This window comes from Marmota marmota, unplaced genomic scaffold (genome assembly GCF_001458135.2).
Source record: "Marmota marmota marmota unplaced genomic scaffold, marMar, whole genome shotgun sequence".
Classification (NCBI taxonomy): Eukaryota; Metazoa; Chordata; class Mammalia; order Rodentia; family Sciuridae; genus Marmota; species Marmota marmota.
In genome coordinates this window covers 43418611-43433356 of record NW_025999842.1, presented here as the reverse complement: position 1 = coordinate 43433356, position 14746 = coordinate 43418611, and the positions used below count along the sequence as shown (strand labels likewise).

Below are 14746 nucleotides of genomic sequence, written 5' to 3'. Positions count from 1 at the left end.
TTAGATGTCCCTTCAGAAGAAAGAATCGTACCTGAAGCTAATCATGTGAATCTCACCTGTCTTGATCATGCTGAATTTATAAACAATGTGCTTATAAATTTGAAACTTAAATAACCACTTAAAACTGAGGGTAAATGATTTATCACATTTACCCTCAGTTTTAAGTGGTTATTTAAGTTTTGGGTATTAGAGCTAATGCTATGCTATAAAACTTCTGATAATTCTTCACTTTCTTTTTTGCATCTCTCGTTCTATCTCTTTTTTTGGTACTGGGAATTGAATCCAGAGTCAATTTACCACTAAGCCACATCCCCATCCCTTTTTCCACTCAAACCAGATCATTTATTTAAGTTGCTTACTTTTTCATCCATTTAGGTTTGCTTCAGAACCAGTAATAAAATCCAAGTCGCTTGAACTTAACTTTTAGTATAAGGCAGCAAAAAAATTAAAATTGGCCCTCACTCTATATGAGAGGTAAAACTGGACTACACTTAGATTCCTAATCTCTCATTTTAATTCATAAAGGCAGCTACTTCTTGTAGCTTCTTGTTTAGCAATTCTAATGAAGTAGATAGGTCCACAAGTGTAGAATGAGATCCACAAGTGTAGAATGTCCCATTATTACCTTCCCTAGAAGGTACCTTATTTCATTTAATTCAACATTATGGAGAAAATTGTATGTGCAAGGCACTAGGTAAGGTAAATATCTATTTATCCTAAAGGAGTTTAGGGTTTAATGGAATTAATGAAACATTTAACCCCACAATTGAAGTGTGAAGTGTTCTTAAAGAAGTAAAAGCAAGGCCGTGTGTGGTGGTGCGCACCTATAATCTCAGCGGCTCAGGAAGCTGATGCAGGAGCATCAACAGTTCAAAGCCAGCCTCAGCAAAAGCAAGGCTAAATCAATGGCAGAGGACAACCTCTTCCAGGAAAGGTAAACTAGATAATTCAGATTAAGTCTCTTGATATGAAAAACTGAAAAAGCTGAATATCTACTGAAGGCCCAGAGAGCAAACCAGAATCACCAAACCAAGACTGAAGAGAAATTTCAAGAAAGAACAAAGACAGGGATTTCAAGGAAGAACCACTTTTCCCTAAAACATTTACCAACTTCAAAAACAAATGTCAAAGCAAAAATCCCTCTGATAGCCTAATGGAGCTAGAAGGACAAAAGGAGTACAGGGCTGCCCATGGGGAAGAAAGGAGACTTGACAAACAAACCACCTGATTTTTACTAGGATCCCATACTCTAGGAGCATGAATGAAACAGAATGTAAACAGAGCTTAATATCTATTACGGTTTAGATATGGTCATCCTCCTACCTAAAAGTTCATGTGAGACAATGCAAGAATGTTCAGAGATGAAATTAGATTATAAAAGTTGTAACCTAATTAGTGGATTAATCCACTGACATGGATTAACTAGGCAGTAACTGCAGGCAGGTAGGGTGTGGATGGGGAATAAGTCACTGGGGGCCGTGACTTTGGGGTTTATATTTTTTCCCTGGTAAACAGAGCTCTCTCTGCTTATTGGTTCTCATGCCCTGAACTGTTTTCCTCTCCCATGCCTTTCTGCCTTTGTGTTCTGCCTTAGGAGGGGTCCAGCTATGCAGTAGGTCATCTGTGGATTGAGACTTCTGAAACCATGCGCCAAAATAAACTTTTCCTCCTCTAAGTTGTTCCTGTCAGGTATTTTGGTCACAGTGACACAAAGCTCATTAAAACAATATCTGAAAATTAGTTAAAGTGACTCTGGACTCCTAATGCTTTTTTCTATGTGTTCCATCCTTTTTTAAGAGAATGTACTATGGACTGGGTTGTGGCTCAGTGGTAGAGCACTTACCTACCATATGGGAGGCCCTGGGTTCGATCCTCAGCACCACATAAAAATAAATAAATTAAAATAAAGGTATTGTATCCATCTACAACTAAAAAATATTTTAAAAAGAAAGAGAGAGACTGTATTATCATCCTAGTTCTCAAAGTATTTCTTTGAATAAATTTTCAAAGATAGCATCCGGCACATATTTAAAAAATAATCTAGCACATATATCTGAAGAAGAAACAGAAACTTTATAAACAACAGAAACAGACCCACAGTGCCCCTTTATGAGTCACATACTTTAACTACTAAGCATTCTATATTGAAGGGGATAAAGAAGAGTCATCCCCTGGCAGAGGATGTTGTAGATGTTAAAAATAATCAAGCAAAAAATATAAACCTAAAATAAGTAAATATGCAGGTAAATCTAAATGAGTACTGATTATATAAAATCCAGAGATTAAATTATAGGAGAGGAAAGACCCAAACCAGACAGAAGGAACACAGAGAGCAAAAACCAAAGCAGGAAAATGGAGGATATCCTTCAGGGAATGACAGGGAGTCAGTTTGGGTGGGATTAAGGACTGGGAACAATGTGAGAAAGCCAACAAGAAAGCTAGGCAGTGCCAGACCATTGGAATTTTAACCTTAAGAAAAAGGGGGCATAAAACAGAACTGAGCTTATGAAACATTAAACTGGCACCAGGGTAAGACAGTAACTAATAAGAAGATAAAGGGAAGAAACAAGTAAAATCAGCAAGTACTAGGGATGCTATTCTTAACACCACAGCCTAACCCCTCCATTCCCACCACACTGCCTTACTTTAGGTACTTATTCTAGTTCCTCTCTAGTATCCTCTAAATGGTATTTTTGTCTGGTATTACAGAATTATCTCTAATAAAACAAAAATGATCTTGTCATATCCTCTCAAAAAGAAAAAAAAAGTCAATGTACCCCTCAATCTAAAATAAAAATTCAAACACCCTGGAATAGTTTCAAACACTCCAAAATCTGGACGCTACCCCACCTCTCTAGCTTCAATGCCCCCTACCTTCATCCTGTCTCCAATAACCAACTACGTTTCTATACCTTGCATGTGCTTCTCTTTTTTCAGGGAAATGGGCTTTCCAATCCTCTTCACTAACACAGTATCTCCTTTATAATTTAAGACCTTCCTTTTAAATATAAATGTGCATTTTCAAGTTTCCTAAAGGAATTCAGTATTTCCTAATACTGAATCAGTGCTACAATCTTCCTGTATAATTCCCAAGGCCAATAAGTTGAACAGTAATTGAGAAAATCAAAGAATCTTGGCACAATTGAAAACACACAATCTTACCAGGCATGGTGGCACACACCTGTTATCCTAGCTACTTGGGAAGCTGAGGCAGAAGTATCAAGTTCCAGGCCAGCCTCAGCAACTTAAGAAGACCCTGTCTCAAAAACAACAACAAAAGGGTTGGAGATTTAGTTCAGGTAGAAAACTTCTGGGTTCAATCCCCAGGACCAGAAAAGAAAATGATAGAAAACAAAAATACACCATCTACACCTTCAGTGGCTTGCTGATTTTTCAGCCTTGCTCCAACACCTGTGATCTTCTCTACTAAACTTTGTCCTTGTTACCTCCCTCAAAAACTATTTACAATTTCACTATTTTTCATTTTTCCCATTCAACTGCTGATGCCTTATGTCTGAGAAAATAACTCAGATTTATTCACTTCCTAGAAAACAGACCTCCAGGCAATTTCCACCCCAACTCTCCTTTGCTCAATCTCCCTTTCTACTGAAAGGTGAATTTTTCTCCCACTGTGTCCTTATATCCATCCTCCCCTTCCCTTCAGCCTATAATTATGCTCAAACTCAATCTCTCTTTAAAGGGAGTCTTCCTTTGACCAGAGTCAACCAATCTCTTTAAAACTTTCCTTTCTTACGCTCTACTTAAGAGCAGTTCAGCCTATTTTCCTTTCCTTATTTTCCAGTGATTTCTAAATCAAGCAATTGGCTTTTCCCACTAAAAATCTAAACAGAATATTCACCTCTAACCTTCTGAGAGTGTAACTGAACATTTTTCATTACTTTCTAATCAAAAAACACATTCATTGACACTATTAATTTATCCCTGCTTTCTAAAACTTTACCCTCTGGATGTCTGTGGTCTCACACCCTTCTTATCTGACATTTGCAATACATCTCAATAGCAATGGGTCCAAGAATCTGTACTTGGCTCACCACTCTTTTGACCCTATGCTTGTAGTAATTTTATCCTCTGTTCTAGTTTGCATATGCAGAAGACTCTCAAATATTTATCATCAGTCTGGAGATCCCTATTATGCTCTATGCATACTCATATCCACTACCTACTGACCAACCTACTGTATACTAGTGAAGCAAATTCAGTGTAACTGAAACTTAAATCTTACCATCTGCCTGTGTACTTACTTTAAATGGAGACATGCCTACATCCATCCCAGGAGTCATCCTCAACTTGCCCTTCTCCCCCTAACAATCTAGCTCTGATGATCTTATCACCTAAATGCTTTACCAGTCTATCCCATCTTCTTAACACTCTTACTAGGTCAGGCCTTCTTTTTTTTTTTTAATTTTACTTATTTTATTCATTTTAGTTATTGATGGACCTTTATTTTTTTATCTATATGTGGTGCTGAGAATTGAACCCAGTGCCTCACACATTCGAGGAAAACACTCTACCACTGAGCCACAACCCCAGCCCCAGGCCATCTTAATTTACAAGACTACTCCAACTAACTCTTAACTAATCTCTGATTCCAGTCTTATTTCCCTCAAATCCATCCTCCATTTTGCTGTCAAAGTTATTTTTTAAAAAAGTAATTCTGCCCTTCAATAAACTATTCTTCCAACCCCCAACATATTCAAGGCTTTGTATTTTCTGATCCCTCTCTACCACTTCTGGTCACTTATCACTCTCTGCCAAATATTTGGTGATCTAGTAGTAGCTAACAGTTTGTAATACTAATGTATTTATTTCTCTCCCTGGTCCAGCTAACTACTAGTAGCCCTATAGTTCAAGTGTTATTCCCATGGACATCCTCTTAAAAGCCAACATCTCCCCGACCCCCGTCCCTCAGGTAGATGAGATTCCCCTTCTATATTCTCTCATATTTCCCTGTGCATCCCTCTCACTGCACCTGCTAACCTAATTCTATGCTTATGTGTCTGCTCAGCCCTTAGCCTAAAAAAGTAAGCCCCTTGAGGGCAGAGGCTGTTATCAAGATATTAGGTAGGAAGTAGCTAGCAATGAACAGTGAAATTGCATGGTGAGGTCATAAAGTGTTCTTTTTTACTTTAGGGTCCTTCTTTAAACTATCTTAAGAAACCAAATGGTGACAGTTAATCTGTAGAAAATAAACAAAAGCAAGAGAACTATTTGTAAAACATGCCAAGAGAAAAGGATTAATAGGACCCTTGACAGGGTTCACCGAGGTTGATGTGAAGTTAGGCATTATGGCTACAAGCGTCCAATTGTCTGGGAAGGAAGATTCCTTTGGCAACGCAAGTGCACTAAGGCAACTTCTGACCAGCTATTGACCCCAGTGCCCACATTAACAAAGAATTGACTTATAGATTGAAGGCCCCCTAAATATGACAGCCACATGACAATTCTGGTGAGGACCAAATAAGGTTAAAAACTCCACCACCCAAGTGGAAGGAATTGAACATCTGATTGGCGAAGGTTGCTGAAGGAGGACCCCACTTTTCAAGTCAACCACAAAACAGCAATAAATTTAGGGAGAGCATTGTCTCTGTCATTCTCTGCTCAGAGTCGGACCACTCGCTTTCTTGAGAGGGTTCTTTACCTGAACCTCATTTTGCTTTTACATTACTTTGACCTCACTTTCACTTATAATAATAAGTTCTCCTGCATGACTTTTGGTGTCTGGCTTTAAATCTTCTTTCTCCCAAACACAAGGACGGAGGTTCGGAGTTTCAGCTCTCTGCTTTCCTGTGGCAATGATATCTCAGTGTCCAGCATATTGGATTGCAGCCATTCCAAAAAGGTTTCTTGAATACATTTAAAAAAAAAAATCTCCCCAACTTCTCCATCATCTAACAGCAACTACTAACCCCTTCACCACGCTTGAACCTCATATTCTGTACGTAAAACACACACCGAGCACTCCTCTTGGATATCTCTATCCTCCGCTACTCAAATAAGCTCCAGGAGAAAGAGGCCCCATCATTTTCGCCTGCCTAATTCTGGTACCTGGAGCACGTGCACAATGAATGAAAAGGCTCAGCAACACCGAGAGGACTTCTCTCTCACATACCCTCCTCCAAGGACTAACAGAACTTCTTTCACCCTTCGCAAAGCTCAGCCCCCAGCCCAGGGACCCAAGGATTGGGGACCAGCAGTCCCCTGAATCGGTGCGTGCGTTGAAGGTGCGGGGAGCCTCCACCCACAACCAGACCCCACCGCTCAGTCCTCTCCCGTCGGGAATTGTGAAGGGCGCTGCGAGCTCACCGGGAGGCGGAATTCCAGGTGCTCCTGAGCCATAAGCAGCAGATACCTGTTCAGAGTGCACCGCAGCGCCATTGCGGCTGCTCTCCATGCGCCTGCGCGGCCCGCTTGGCCCCGCCCCCTACCCCTCAAAGAGCGTTTCCCCGAGGCGGAGCCTGGGCGGCCGGAAGCGGAAGTTCAACAGGGCGCGCGCTGTGCTGACAGTTTTCACGCCTGGCGTCCGCACTCTGCAGCTGTTGGAGCGGCTTAAGTCTGGTGGGGGCCCAAGTACAAGTAGCTGGTGCAAGGAGAAGCGTTGTTTCCTGGAACAGATTCTGATAAATCGAGGCCGAGGTCATAAGTCCAAAACACCCATGCATCTCTGTCAGGCTGAGCATCTAACACTTGAAAAGGGATTGGGTATCAGAGATCCAATGGGAAGGAGAAAAAGTTAATGTGTTAAGATTTTTGCAATTAGAAAAAAATAAAAGTATTTTGTACCAACTTATATAGGAATTATGGGAATGTCAAATTTCTTGATGTGCCAGAGGGGTCTCTGGTATCATTCGTTAATGAATATGGTTCATGAAAGGAGAGAAATAATAGTGGTTGCTCCGTAGAAACAAGAATGCAAGTTGAAATTCTGAGGCACCAATTCAGACTTGAGCAACTGGAGTTTTTTGATTTAAGAATGACTCAACTCCTGGAAGTCAAATTTCCAACAAGCAAAATCTCCGGAGGTGGACAAAAGTAAATCCTGTTCTATGGTCTAAAGACTCCCCAGAAGAAACATGAAGCCCTAGTTTGCAAACTATGTCCTCTAATTTGCTAGGAAGCAGATTATGCGCATAGAAAAATGTGAGAAGGAAAACTGGGGATTCAGCCTTCTTTCCTGGCCATCATAAACCCTAATGCTGTCACAATTCAAACACGGTCGTCAAAGGCTATACATTCATAAACATGATAGCTGCCTAATTGAACTAAGCTGGAAGACAACTCTCTCCACATCTTATTAGGTGACTGAAATACCAAGTTTTTCCCAAAGAAGCCTAACCCAAGGCCTACCGGAATTTCCTCTCTGGGCCACTCCTTTGTTTAATTATTTTAAGTTTTCATTTTTTCACTCCTCTCCAAACAAAGGGCAAAGCAAGACAGTGATTATTAACTCCACTGCTCAAGAAGCTTCAGCTTTGCAGCTTAGGTGGACTTTTCATGATTTTAAATAGATTAATAGATTTAATCTTTGAAATGGACCCCATTTATTATTTCCCTTGGGCATAACTTGTAAACCAGTAGTAGTACAACGTCACAGCGCATTTGCCTCATATGAGCCAGGTCTTTCATTTCCCCATTCTCTCTTCTTCCTTCCCCTTTCCTTCCTTCCTAAAATACAACCAAGTTTGATTTCTGAATTAAAAGGCCTTTTGGCAAGTAATTCACAAACATTACATTCTTGCTTAAGGTAGGTATGCAGCTCACCTTCTAGATGCTTTTTAAGCACATATTGTTTTAAGCATAATTCCCAGTACTCTCCATCTTTTAATCCTAACTGCTTCCCAGGAGTAGAAAAATTATATAGTGTTGGGGCTCAGATGAGAATACACCAAAATGAAGGCCTCGGAACAAAATTTCCTACTCTGTCTTCTGCTCCACTTTTCCCCTACAAGACAAGCCATAAAAACTAGAATTCCTCTTCCCCATGGGGAATAATAGAAACTAGAACTCTTTCACTCCAAAGCAAGCCCATAAAGCCAAAAAATACTAATCTTCCCCCACCTGTCTCTGAGTGGACCATAAAGAAATTCTTCGGCCTACCTTGTCTGACATTTCAGAAGGGGTCTTGCCCGCCCCATCAGGGTGGAAGGAGTGCTGCACAGGGGCCAGAACAGTTAAATAGGCCTTCCTGTGTTCCCCCACTGTCTCTATTAAATCACACCTTTCTTGTCTAATCCTATTACTCCATGGCTGCTTTCTCTTCATAGAACCTAAGGGCTCTATGGATCTTTGAGTCTTCATTCTTAAGGCTCTTGTGTCACTTAAAAGTTATGATTGAACCAATCTGCATCAATTTTTCTATTAAGCACCCACTGTCAGTCCCTTTCAGTAACTCTTCATGAAGCCTTTCCTTTTATCCTATAGTAGTCTGTAGATCATCCCTAATCCCTTTTAGGGATTTTCTTGGACAGTCTACTATATAACAGCAGAGTCAAATGTAGTGTTTTACTCAATCCTATAGAGCACAGGTTCTCAAAATTGGCTGCATATTGTGATTACCTAAAGAGTTTTTTTAAATACTGAGGCCTGGAATCTAACTCAAGATTCAAATTTAATTTGATTAGAGTACAGTCTGGAAATAAAGTTTTAAAGTTCCTGAGTTGATTTTAATGTGCAATCAAATTGGAGAATCACTTACAGCAGTAGTTCTCAAAGTGTGGTTCTAGGACAGGCAGCATCAGTATCACCTGGAAACCATTTAGAAATGCTGTCCCACTCCCAAACCTGCTGAATCGGAAATTTTGGAGGTGGGGCCTAGCAGTTTGTTTTTTAAAAAATCCACCAAAAGGTGCTGAATAATGCTAAGGTTTAAGGATAACTTCTTGGGGGAGGAGATGGATGGATGAGCTTTGAGTCTCTAGAGGCCCAAGCATCAAAGACTAATGTTTTGTTGTTTCCTTATCCACCTCTGGGGAGACAATTCAAATGATAAATTTGCAAAATTGTCACTGTCACAAATATTTTTCTCAGAGGAAGATGTATCAAGAAGGAAGTATTCCTCTTTGGCCAACTAAATTGAGAATTAGTCTTGAATCTCCTTAGCTATGAAAATATCTAGAATAATCACTTAATAGGTGATTTCCTGTGGGCCAGGAATGTTGTATAGAACCTAAGCCCTTAGAGAAAGAACAAATCTAATAATGTCAAGAACTATGATACTTTCCCATAGCCCTGTAAGTTTCAATATTAAACTCTTTAAAATCTCTGATATGAATTAATTCTTTGGAAACTCAAAAGAAGTCTCACACTTGAGTTATATTGATAATGATACTGCCATTAAAGATATCAGTCCAGAAAGATCAGCTGACATCTAGATTATAATCTTCTGGATTGAAATTTGCCTAAAATTATGGTCTTCAGTCACTTTGGTTTGTTATGGTAATATGTGAAGGCATTCAGAGATTAAATTACATTTACTGACAAGTCACATCAATCATTCACTAGAATAAGGCAATGGAGTAACAAAGATAAGGTTAAAAAATAAAATAAGCCCTCAACTCCAAGAGCTCAAAATCCAGTGATAAGAGAGAGCCCATTCTATCTTGACTAGGTTGCATAAAATGTCCATGCTAGGGTTGAAGCAGAAGAAACAATATTGCTACAGTTGGGGATGGGAGGCAACAGAGAAGACTTCACAGAGACAGTAATATGTGAGCCAGATGAACATATTTACAAAGATGTGATCAGTTTAGTAATATACTGTTACAACTAAAAATGTTAAAACTGTTGGTTGTTATAACAACTGTTGTCACTAAAAATGGATGGTACACTAGGATACAAATGTGAGAAATACAGATAAAAAAGCTGAAACATTATCTTGAGGGTAGATGATGAGGTTAATTTAGTGATTTAAATTTTTTTACTTGGTGCTTGTGATTGAACCTAGGGCCTCATGCATATTAGGCAAGTGCAGTACCAATGAGCTATATCCCCCAGCCCCAGTTTAGTAAATTAGGTGGTAATTTAGAAAGAACTCTGTTAGGCAGACAGTGACTAGAGGCAGGGAGCCCAGTCAGGAGATTCTAGCAATAATCAAGACAAGAAAGTATGAATATCTGAAAAGACAGACACTGGGCATTAAGAGGATTGAAATGATTTTTGCTTTAGGATTTCTTCAAGGTTACACCCTGGTTCTAAAACTTTTGGTATAAATCTCAAGGTAAAGTGTTTAGGAGCCTGAGGAAACATGGCATGTGTTCTATTTAGTAGAGCAATGAATTAAGAATAGACTGCAGAGTTGGGCAAGGATAAAAGTAGGGAGATCATAATAAAGAAGTTTCTGCTGTAATCTAAAGAAAGGATAACTTGGCCAAGATGAAAATAGTACAAGTGGTAAGAAGTGGTAAAATTATGAATATAATTTGAAAATATTGCCAATAGATTTGCTAATGTTAGATATGAATGTGAAAGACAAGTAAAATATGGCTCCAAGATTTTGACTTCAGCAACTCAAAAGACTGGAGTTGCCATTGATAAAGATAGAATAGATGAATGTGTTGGGGGTGGGGGAAATTTGAAGCTTGAGGTGCATATTTTAATACCAACTTACTTGAGTCATATTTGATTTAGGGTTCAGTTTAATCAGTGCATGATTGTTGGTTGTGTTCCATCTCTCCCTATGAGATTTTAAATAACTAATCATACATCTGATTCTCCTTAATTAGAAGTGGATAAGACATTTTCATTAAATTAACTTAAGTTGAATTAGAGATATGGTTATTGCATTTATTTTAGTAGAATAAACAGGTACCAGCTTCATTTTGGTAACTTGGGAGTACCTGTACCTAGTACATACTGAAAATTTAATGAAACTTGTGTTTTGTAGAGGACTTTTTGACATCAAAACCTAGAAATATTTGAGTGTTGCAATAACAAAGATTGTGCTCTGACCTTCAATTCTTTGAATGAAACAAGAGTGAACCTTTTGTGCACTGTTATCAGCCAATTTACCAAACACCATTTGAACATGTTTTTAGTATTATTCAGAGTCCACAGAAGGACTGGGGTTGTGGCTCAAAAGTAGAGCGCCACCTAGCACGTGCAAGACCATGGGTTTGATCCTCAGCACCACATAAAGTAAAAATAAAAATTGTGTCCACCTATAACTAAAGAAAATATATTTAAAAAAAGAGTCTACAGAGGCAAAACTTGACACAGTATTTTTCTATTTTTTATTTCATTTTCTTGTAAGTAAGCACAGTTTGAAGTAGTTCATTATAATAATTTTATTATTCCATAACTATATGAATAACATCACAACATGCATATACATATTCTCTATACTAAACATTTTTAAGACAGGTTATGACTTAACATTGCTTTGAATTAATGTTTATAGACAGGTAAGGAGTTAAATGCTCAGACTACCCTCTCTCCCCAAAAAAGGCTAAGTTAATTTTATTTGTAGTCATTTGATTATTAATTTTACCAAGTAAAGAGAACCTCTATTAAAAATGTATTTCCAAAGGTTTTACAACAAAGAAAATTTACCCAAGGTTGTAAAGCTATATAAATGGAGTCACTTGGCTATTCACATTTTTGGAGATCCATAAAGCATTTTAGAATTCCTTAAATATCTGTCATGTCATTGTCATAATAATCTCATGTATATCATTGCCAGTTCACATAATAAAACATTCAAAGCCTGCACGTGTTAAAATTTCTTCCCTGAAGCTAATCATATTTTATAACTGATTTATAGAAGCTTGTAACTATTATTATAAATGCTCAGTTATTTCACAAAACAATACTGACAAACATACAATTTTGGGAACCCATAATCCCTGCAAATCCCACTTTCCACCTTCAGCAAATAAGCTGAAATTAGAACATTCATGCCAATTGTAAATTAATAGTGAATGTAAACGTCATGAAAAACAATATGTGGTTTTCTCAGTCTAAAATCCACTGTCTACCTTCCAAAGAATGAGTCTTGAATACTCATTTTTACTACTACCTGTTCTCAGAAGTGGTTGCCCCTCCACAGCCTCTTCTCTAAACCTCATGACACCCAACACACCAAATTCTACTGACTGATTTTTGTCAGGCTCCTATATAAGCAATTAAAGGCAGACTGTCCTTTCTCGTTTCTTTATTCCCTGATCCTGGCAGTGTCTGATACATGGAAAATGCCCAATAAATGTTTGCTAAATAAATTAATGAACAAACTTAACAAAATTGACTCCAGATGTTATAACTAAGCATTGTAATAGGTATTTTATTACTTAAAACTATGTTTAATATGACAAAACAAGGAGTGAAAACTAGTAATCCAGCAATACATTAATCTTTATATTCATTTCTTTTCATGTACATGGTATCAATAGCCACTAGGGATTATCTTTCAGTGCCTATTTCATTTTTTCATTCACATTCACTAATGTGACCATAGATTAGCACCAAAGACCATTCCTAAGGAAACATGCTTTGTGAAATGATATACAATAATGTTATTAACATCATTATTCAAATAAAATTTCTCATATAAGCCTTTCTCTTTCTATTTTCAAATCAGGTCCTTTTTATAATACAAGTAGGTCTAACCACTTTTTATTCTAATTCTCCTTTGGTACAAAAAGCATGACATAAAAAGCAACAGTTTCTGCCAGTTTTAATACAATATTTTATGCTTCTTCCTCTTTTATGTTCTTATAGGTATTCTATTATAGTGGATTGTTATATAACAAATTGCTTATTATTGTAAATCCCTGTTAGAAATCACATTATATTAGCCCCCCCATCTGAAGTTTTTACTTTCCACAGTTTCAGTCACCCACTGTCAACAGTAGTCTGAAATTTTTAAATAAAAATTCCATAAATACATACCTCATACATTTTAAATTGTCAGCCATTTTGAGTAGCATGATAATAAAATTTCATACTGTCCTGCTCCATCCAACCTGGGATGCAAATCATCCATGCAGTACACAATGTATGGATGATTAGTCACTGTTAGTCACTTAATAACAATCTCAGTTATCAGACTCTCCTAGTTTCACAGTATTCAAGTAATCTTTATTTTACTTAATAATGGCCCCAAGGACAATAGTGATTCTGTGATTATATTAAAACATATTGTTACAATTATTCTATTTTATTATTAGTTATGTTAACTCTTAATTTGCTTAATAATTTACATTTTATCACAGATATGTATGTATAGGAAAATAATAATAATATATATATATATGGTTTGGTTCTACCTTGGGTTTCAGGTACCCAGTGAGGGTCTTGGAACATATTATTTAAAATTTGAGTAAAAAGTAACACATACATAAGTGTTTCCTCCTCAAGCAGAGATTACTGTGTAGTATGGTATTCTTTATTTTGAAAATTTATGCAGAATGATTAAGAAATAGCTAATTTCTTTTTCTCCCTCATACTAATAAACGTTCCAATAAATTACTTTCTATATCAGTTTAATCTTCATAAATAAATCACTATTAAGACTACTGAGAAATGAAATTACTTGAGCTTTTTAAAAAATACAGAGCCCTTGATTAATAATTTGATTTTAAAGGAATTTTATCTATAGTATTTGATGTACAAAATCCTTAGACAACCATTACAACAGAAAAAGTCAGTGATAAAAGTATTCACACAACTATATCATAGACCTTAGAAAACAGACGTTCAGAAAAGATTTTAAGGCTACTCAGCAAAAGCCTCTGGTAAAACCCAACAAACCTTAAAATTGCAATTAGAAATCAAAATATTAGTTCATACTGAGCCAAGATTAGGAAAGTCTTCCATTGTTGGTATTTTCATATTCTTAGTTTTTCAATCAAATAATCAGTCTGTAATTGAAAAAAAACACAAACATGTTTTTATTCCAGATATCATATCAGATAATTTTGATAATTATCTATGAGATAATTTTCTTGACAATCCTATTATAATAAGCCATACCATCCAGAAACACTTGTAATCCCAATGGCTCAGGAGGCTGAGGTAGGAGGATCAACAGTTCAATGCCAGCCTCAGCAACTTAGTAAGGCCCTGAGCAATTCAGCAAGACCCTGTCTCTAAATAAAATATATTAAACGGCTGGTGATGTGGTTAAGCGCCACTGGTTCAATCCCTGGTACCAAAAAAAAAAAAAAAAAAAAAAGCCATACCAGAAAAGCAAAGCAAGGTACTATATAGTCTCTTCCTAAAAATGTCTCTCAAAAAAAAAAAAAAAAACTAATAATGTTATAAACTATAGTAAAGGTATTCTTCATTATATACAAATAGGCAGATTTTATAAACTATATTATATATTCATTAAAAAGCATCAATAAGAAATGGAAAATAAAGTTTTAAAAAATAATGTGGATATGAAAGAAACTTAAATGTTATTACTAAGAGAAAGAAGTCAATCTGAAAAGGCTATGTACTGTGTGATTCCAACTATAAGACCTTATGAAAAGGCAAAACTATGGTAATATTAAAAAAAAATCAATGGTTGTCAGTGAATCAAGGGGATGAATAGGCAGAGAATAAAAAATTCTGAATGATATTACATTAGTGAGAAAATGTCATACATCTGTCAAAACCCACAGAATGTAGAACATCAAGAGTGAACCCTAAAGTAAACTTTGAGTAATAATGATAGATCATGTTGGTTCACTCATTATAATAAATGAACCACTGTGATGGGAATGTGATAATGGGGAAAATTGCACATATG

The 14746-nt window shown here is 36.9% G+C and overlaps 1 protein-coding gene across 8 annotated transcripts in view; it reads right to left on the bottom strand.

The window, feature by feature from the left end:
- Positions 1 to 14746, bottom strand: part of LOC107155182 (tRNA (guanine(10)-N2)-methyltransferase homolog) — a 76803-nt gene that overhangs the window by 47461 nt on the left and 14596 nt on the right. Inside the window, exons 1-2 of one of the 8 annotated variants that reach the window (XM_048797862.1) lie at positions 6325 to 6452; positions 3163 to 3256 (exon numbers count right to left, since the gene is read on the bottom strand). The exons of 3 other annotated variants lie outside the window; for them this stretch is intronic. Coding sequence is in view for 2 of the 5 variants with exons in the window: in XM_015500975.2 (XP_015356461.1) it covers positions 6325 to 6396 (72 nt within the window). In the remaining 3 variants the exon portion in view is untranslated. Of the gene's footprint in view, positions 1 to 3162; positions 3257 to 6276; positions 6301 to 6324; positions 6463 to 14746 lie in introns of those variants that run through there. 4 more of the 8 variants (XM_048797857.1, XM_015500975.2, XM_048797854.1 and 1 more) reach the window with 4 other exon arrangements.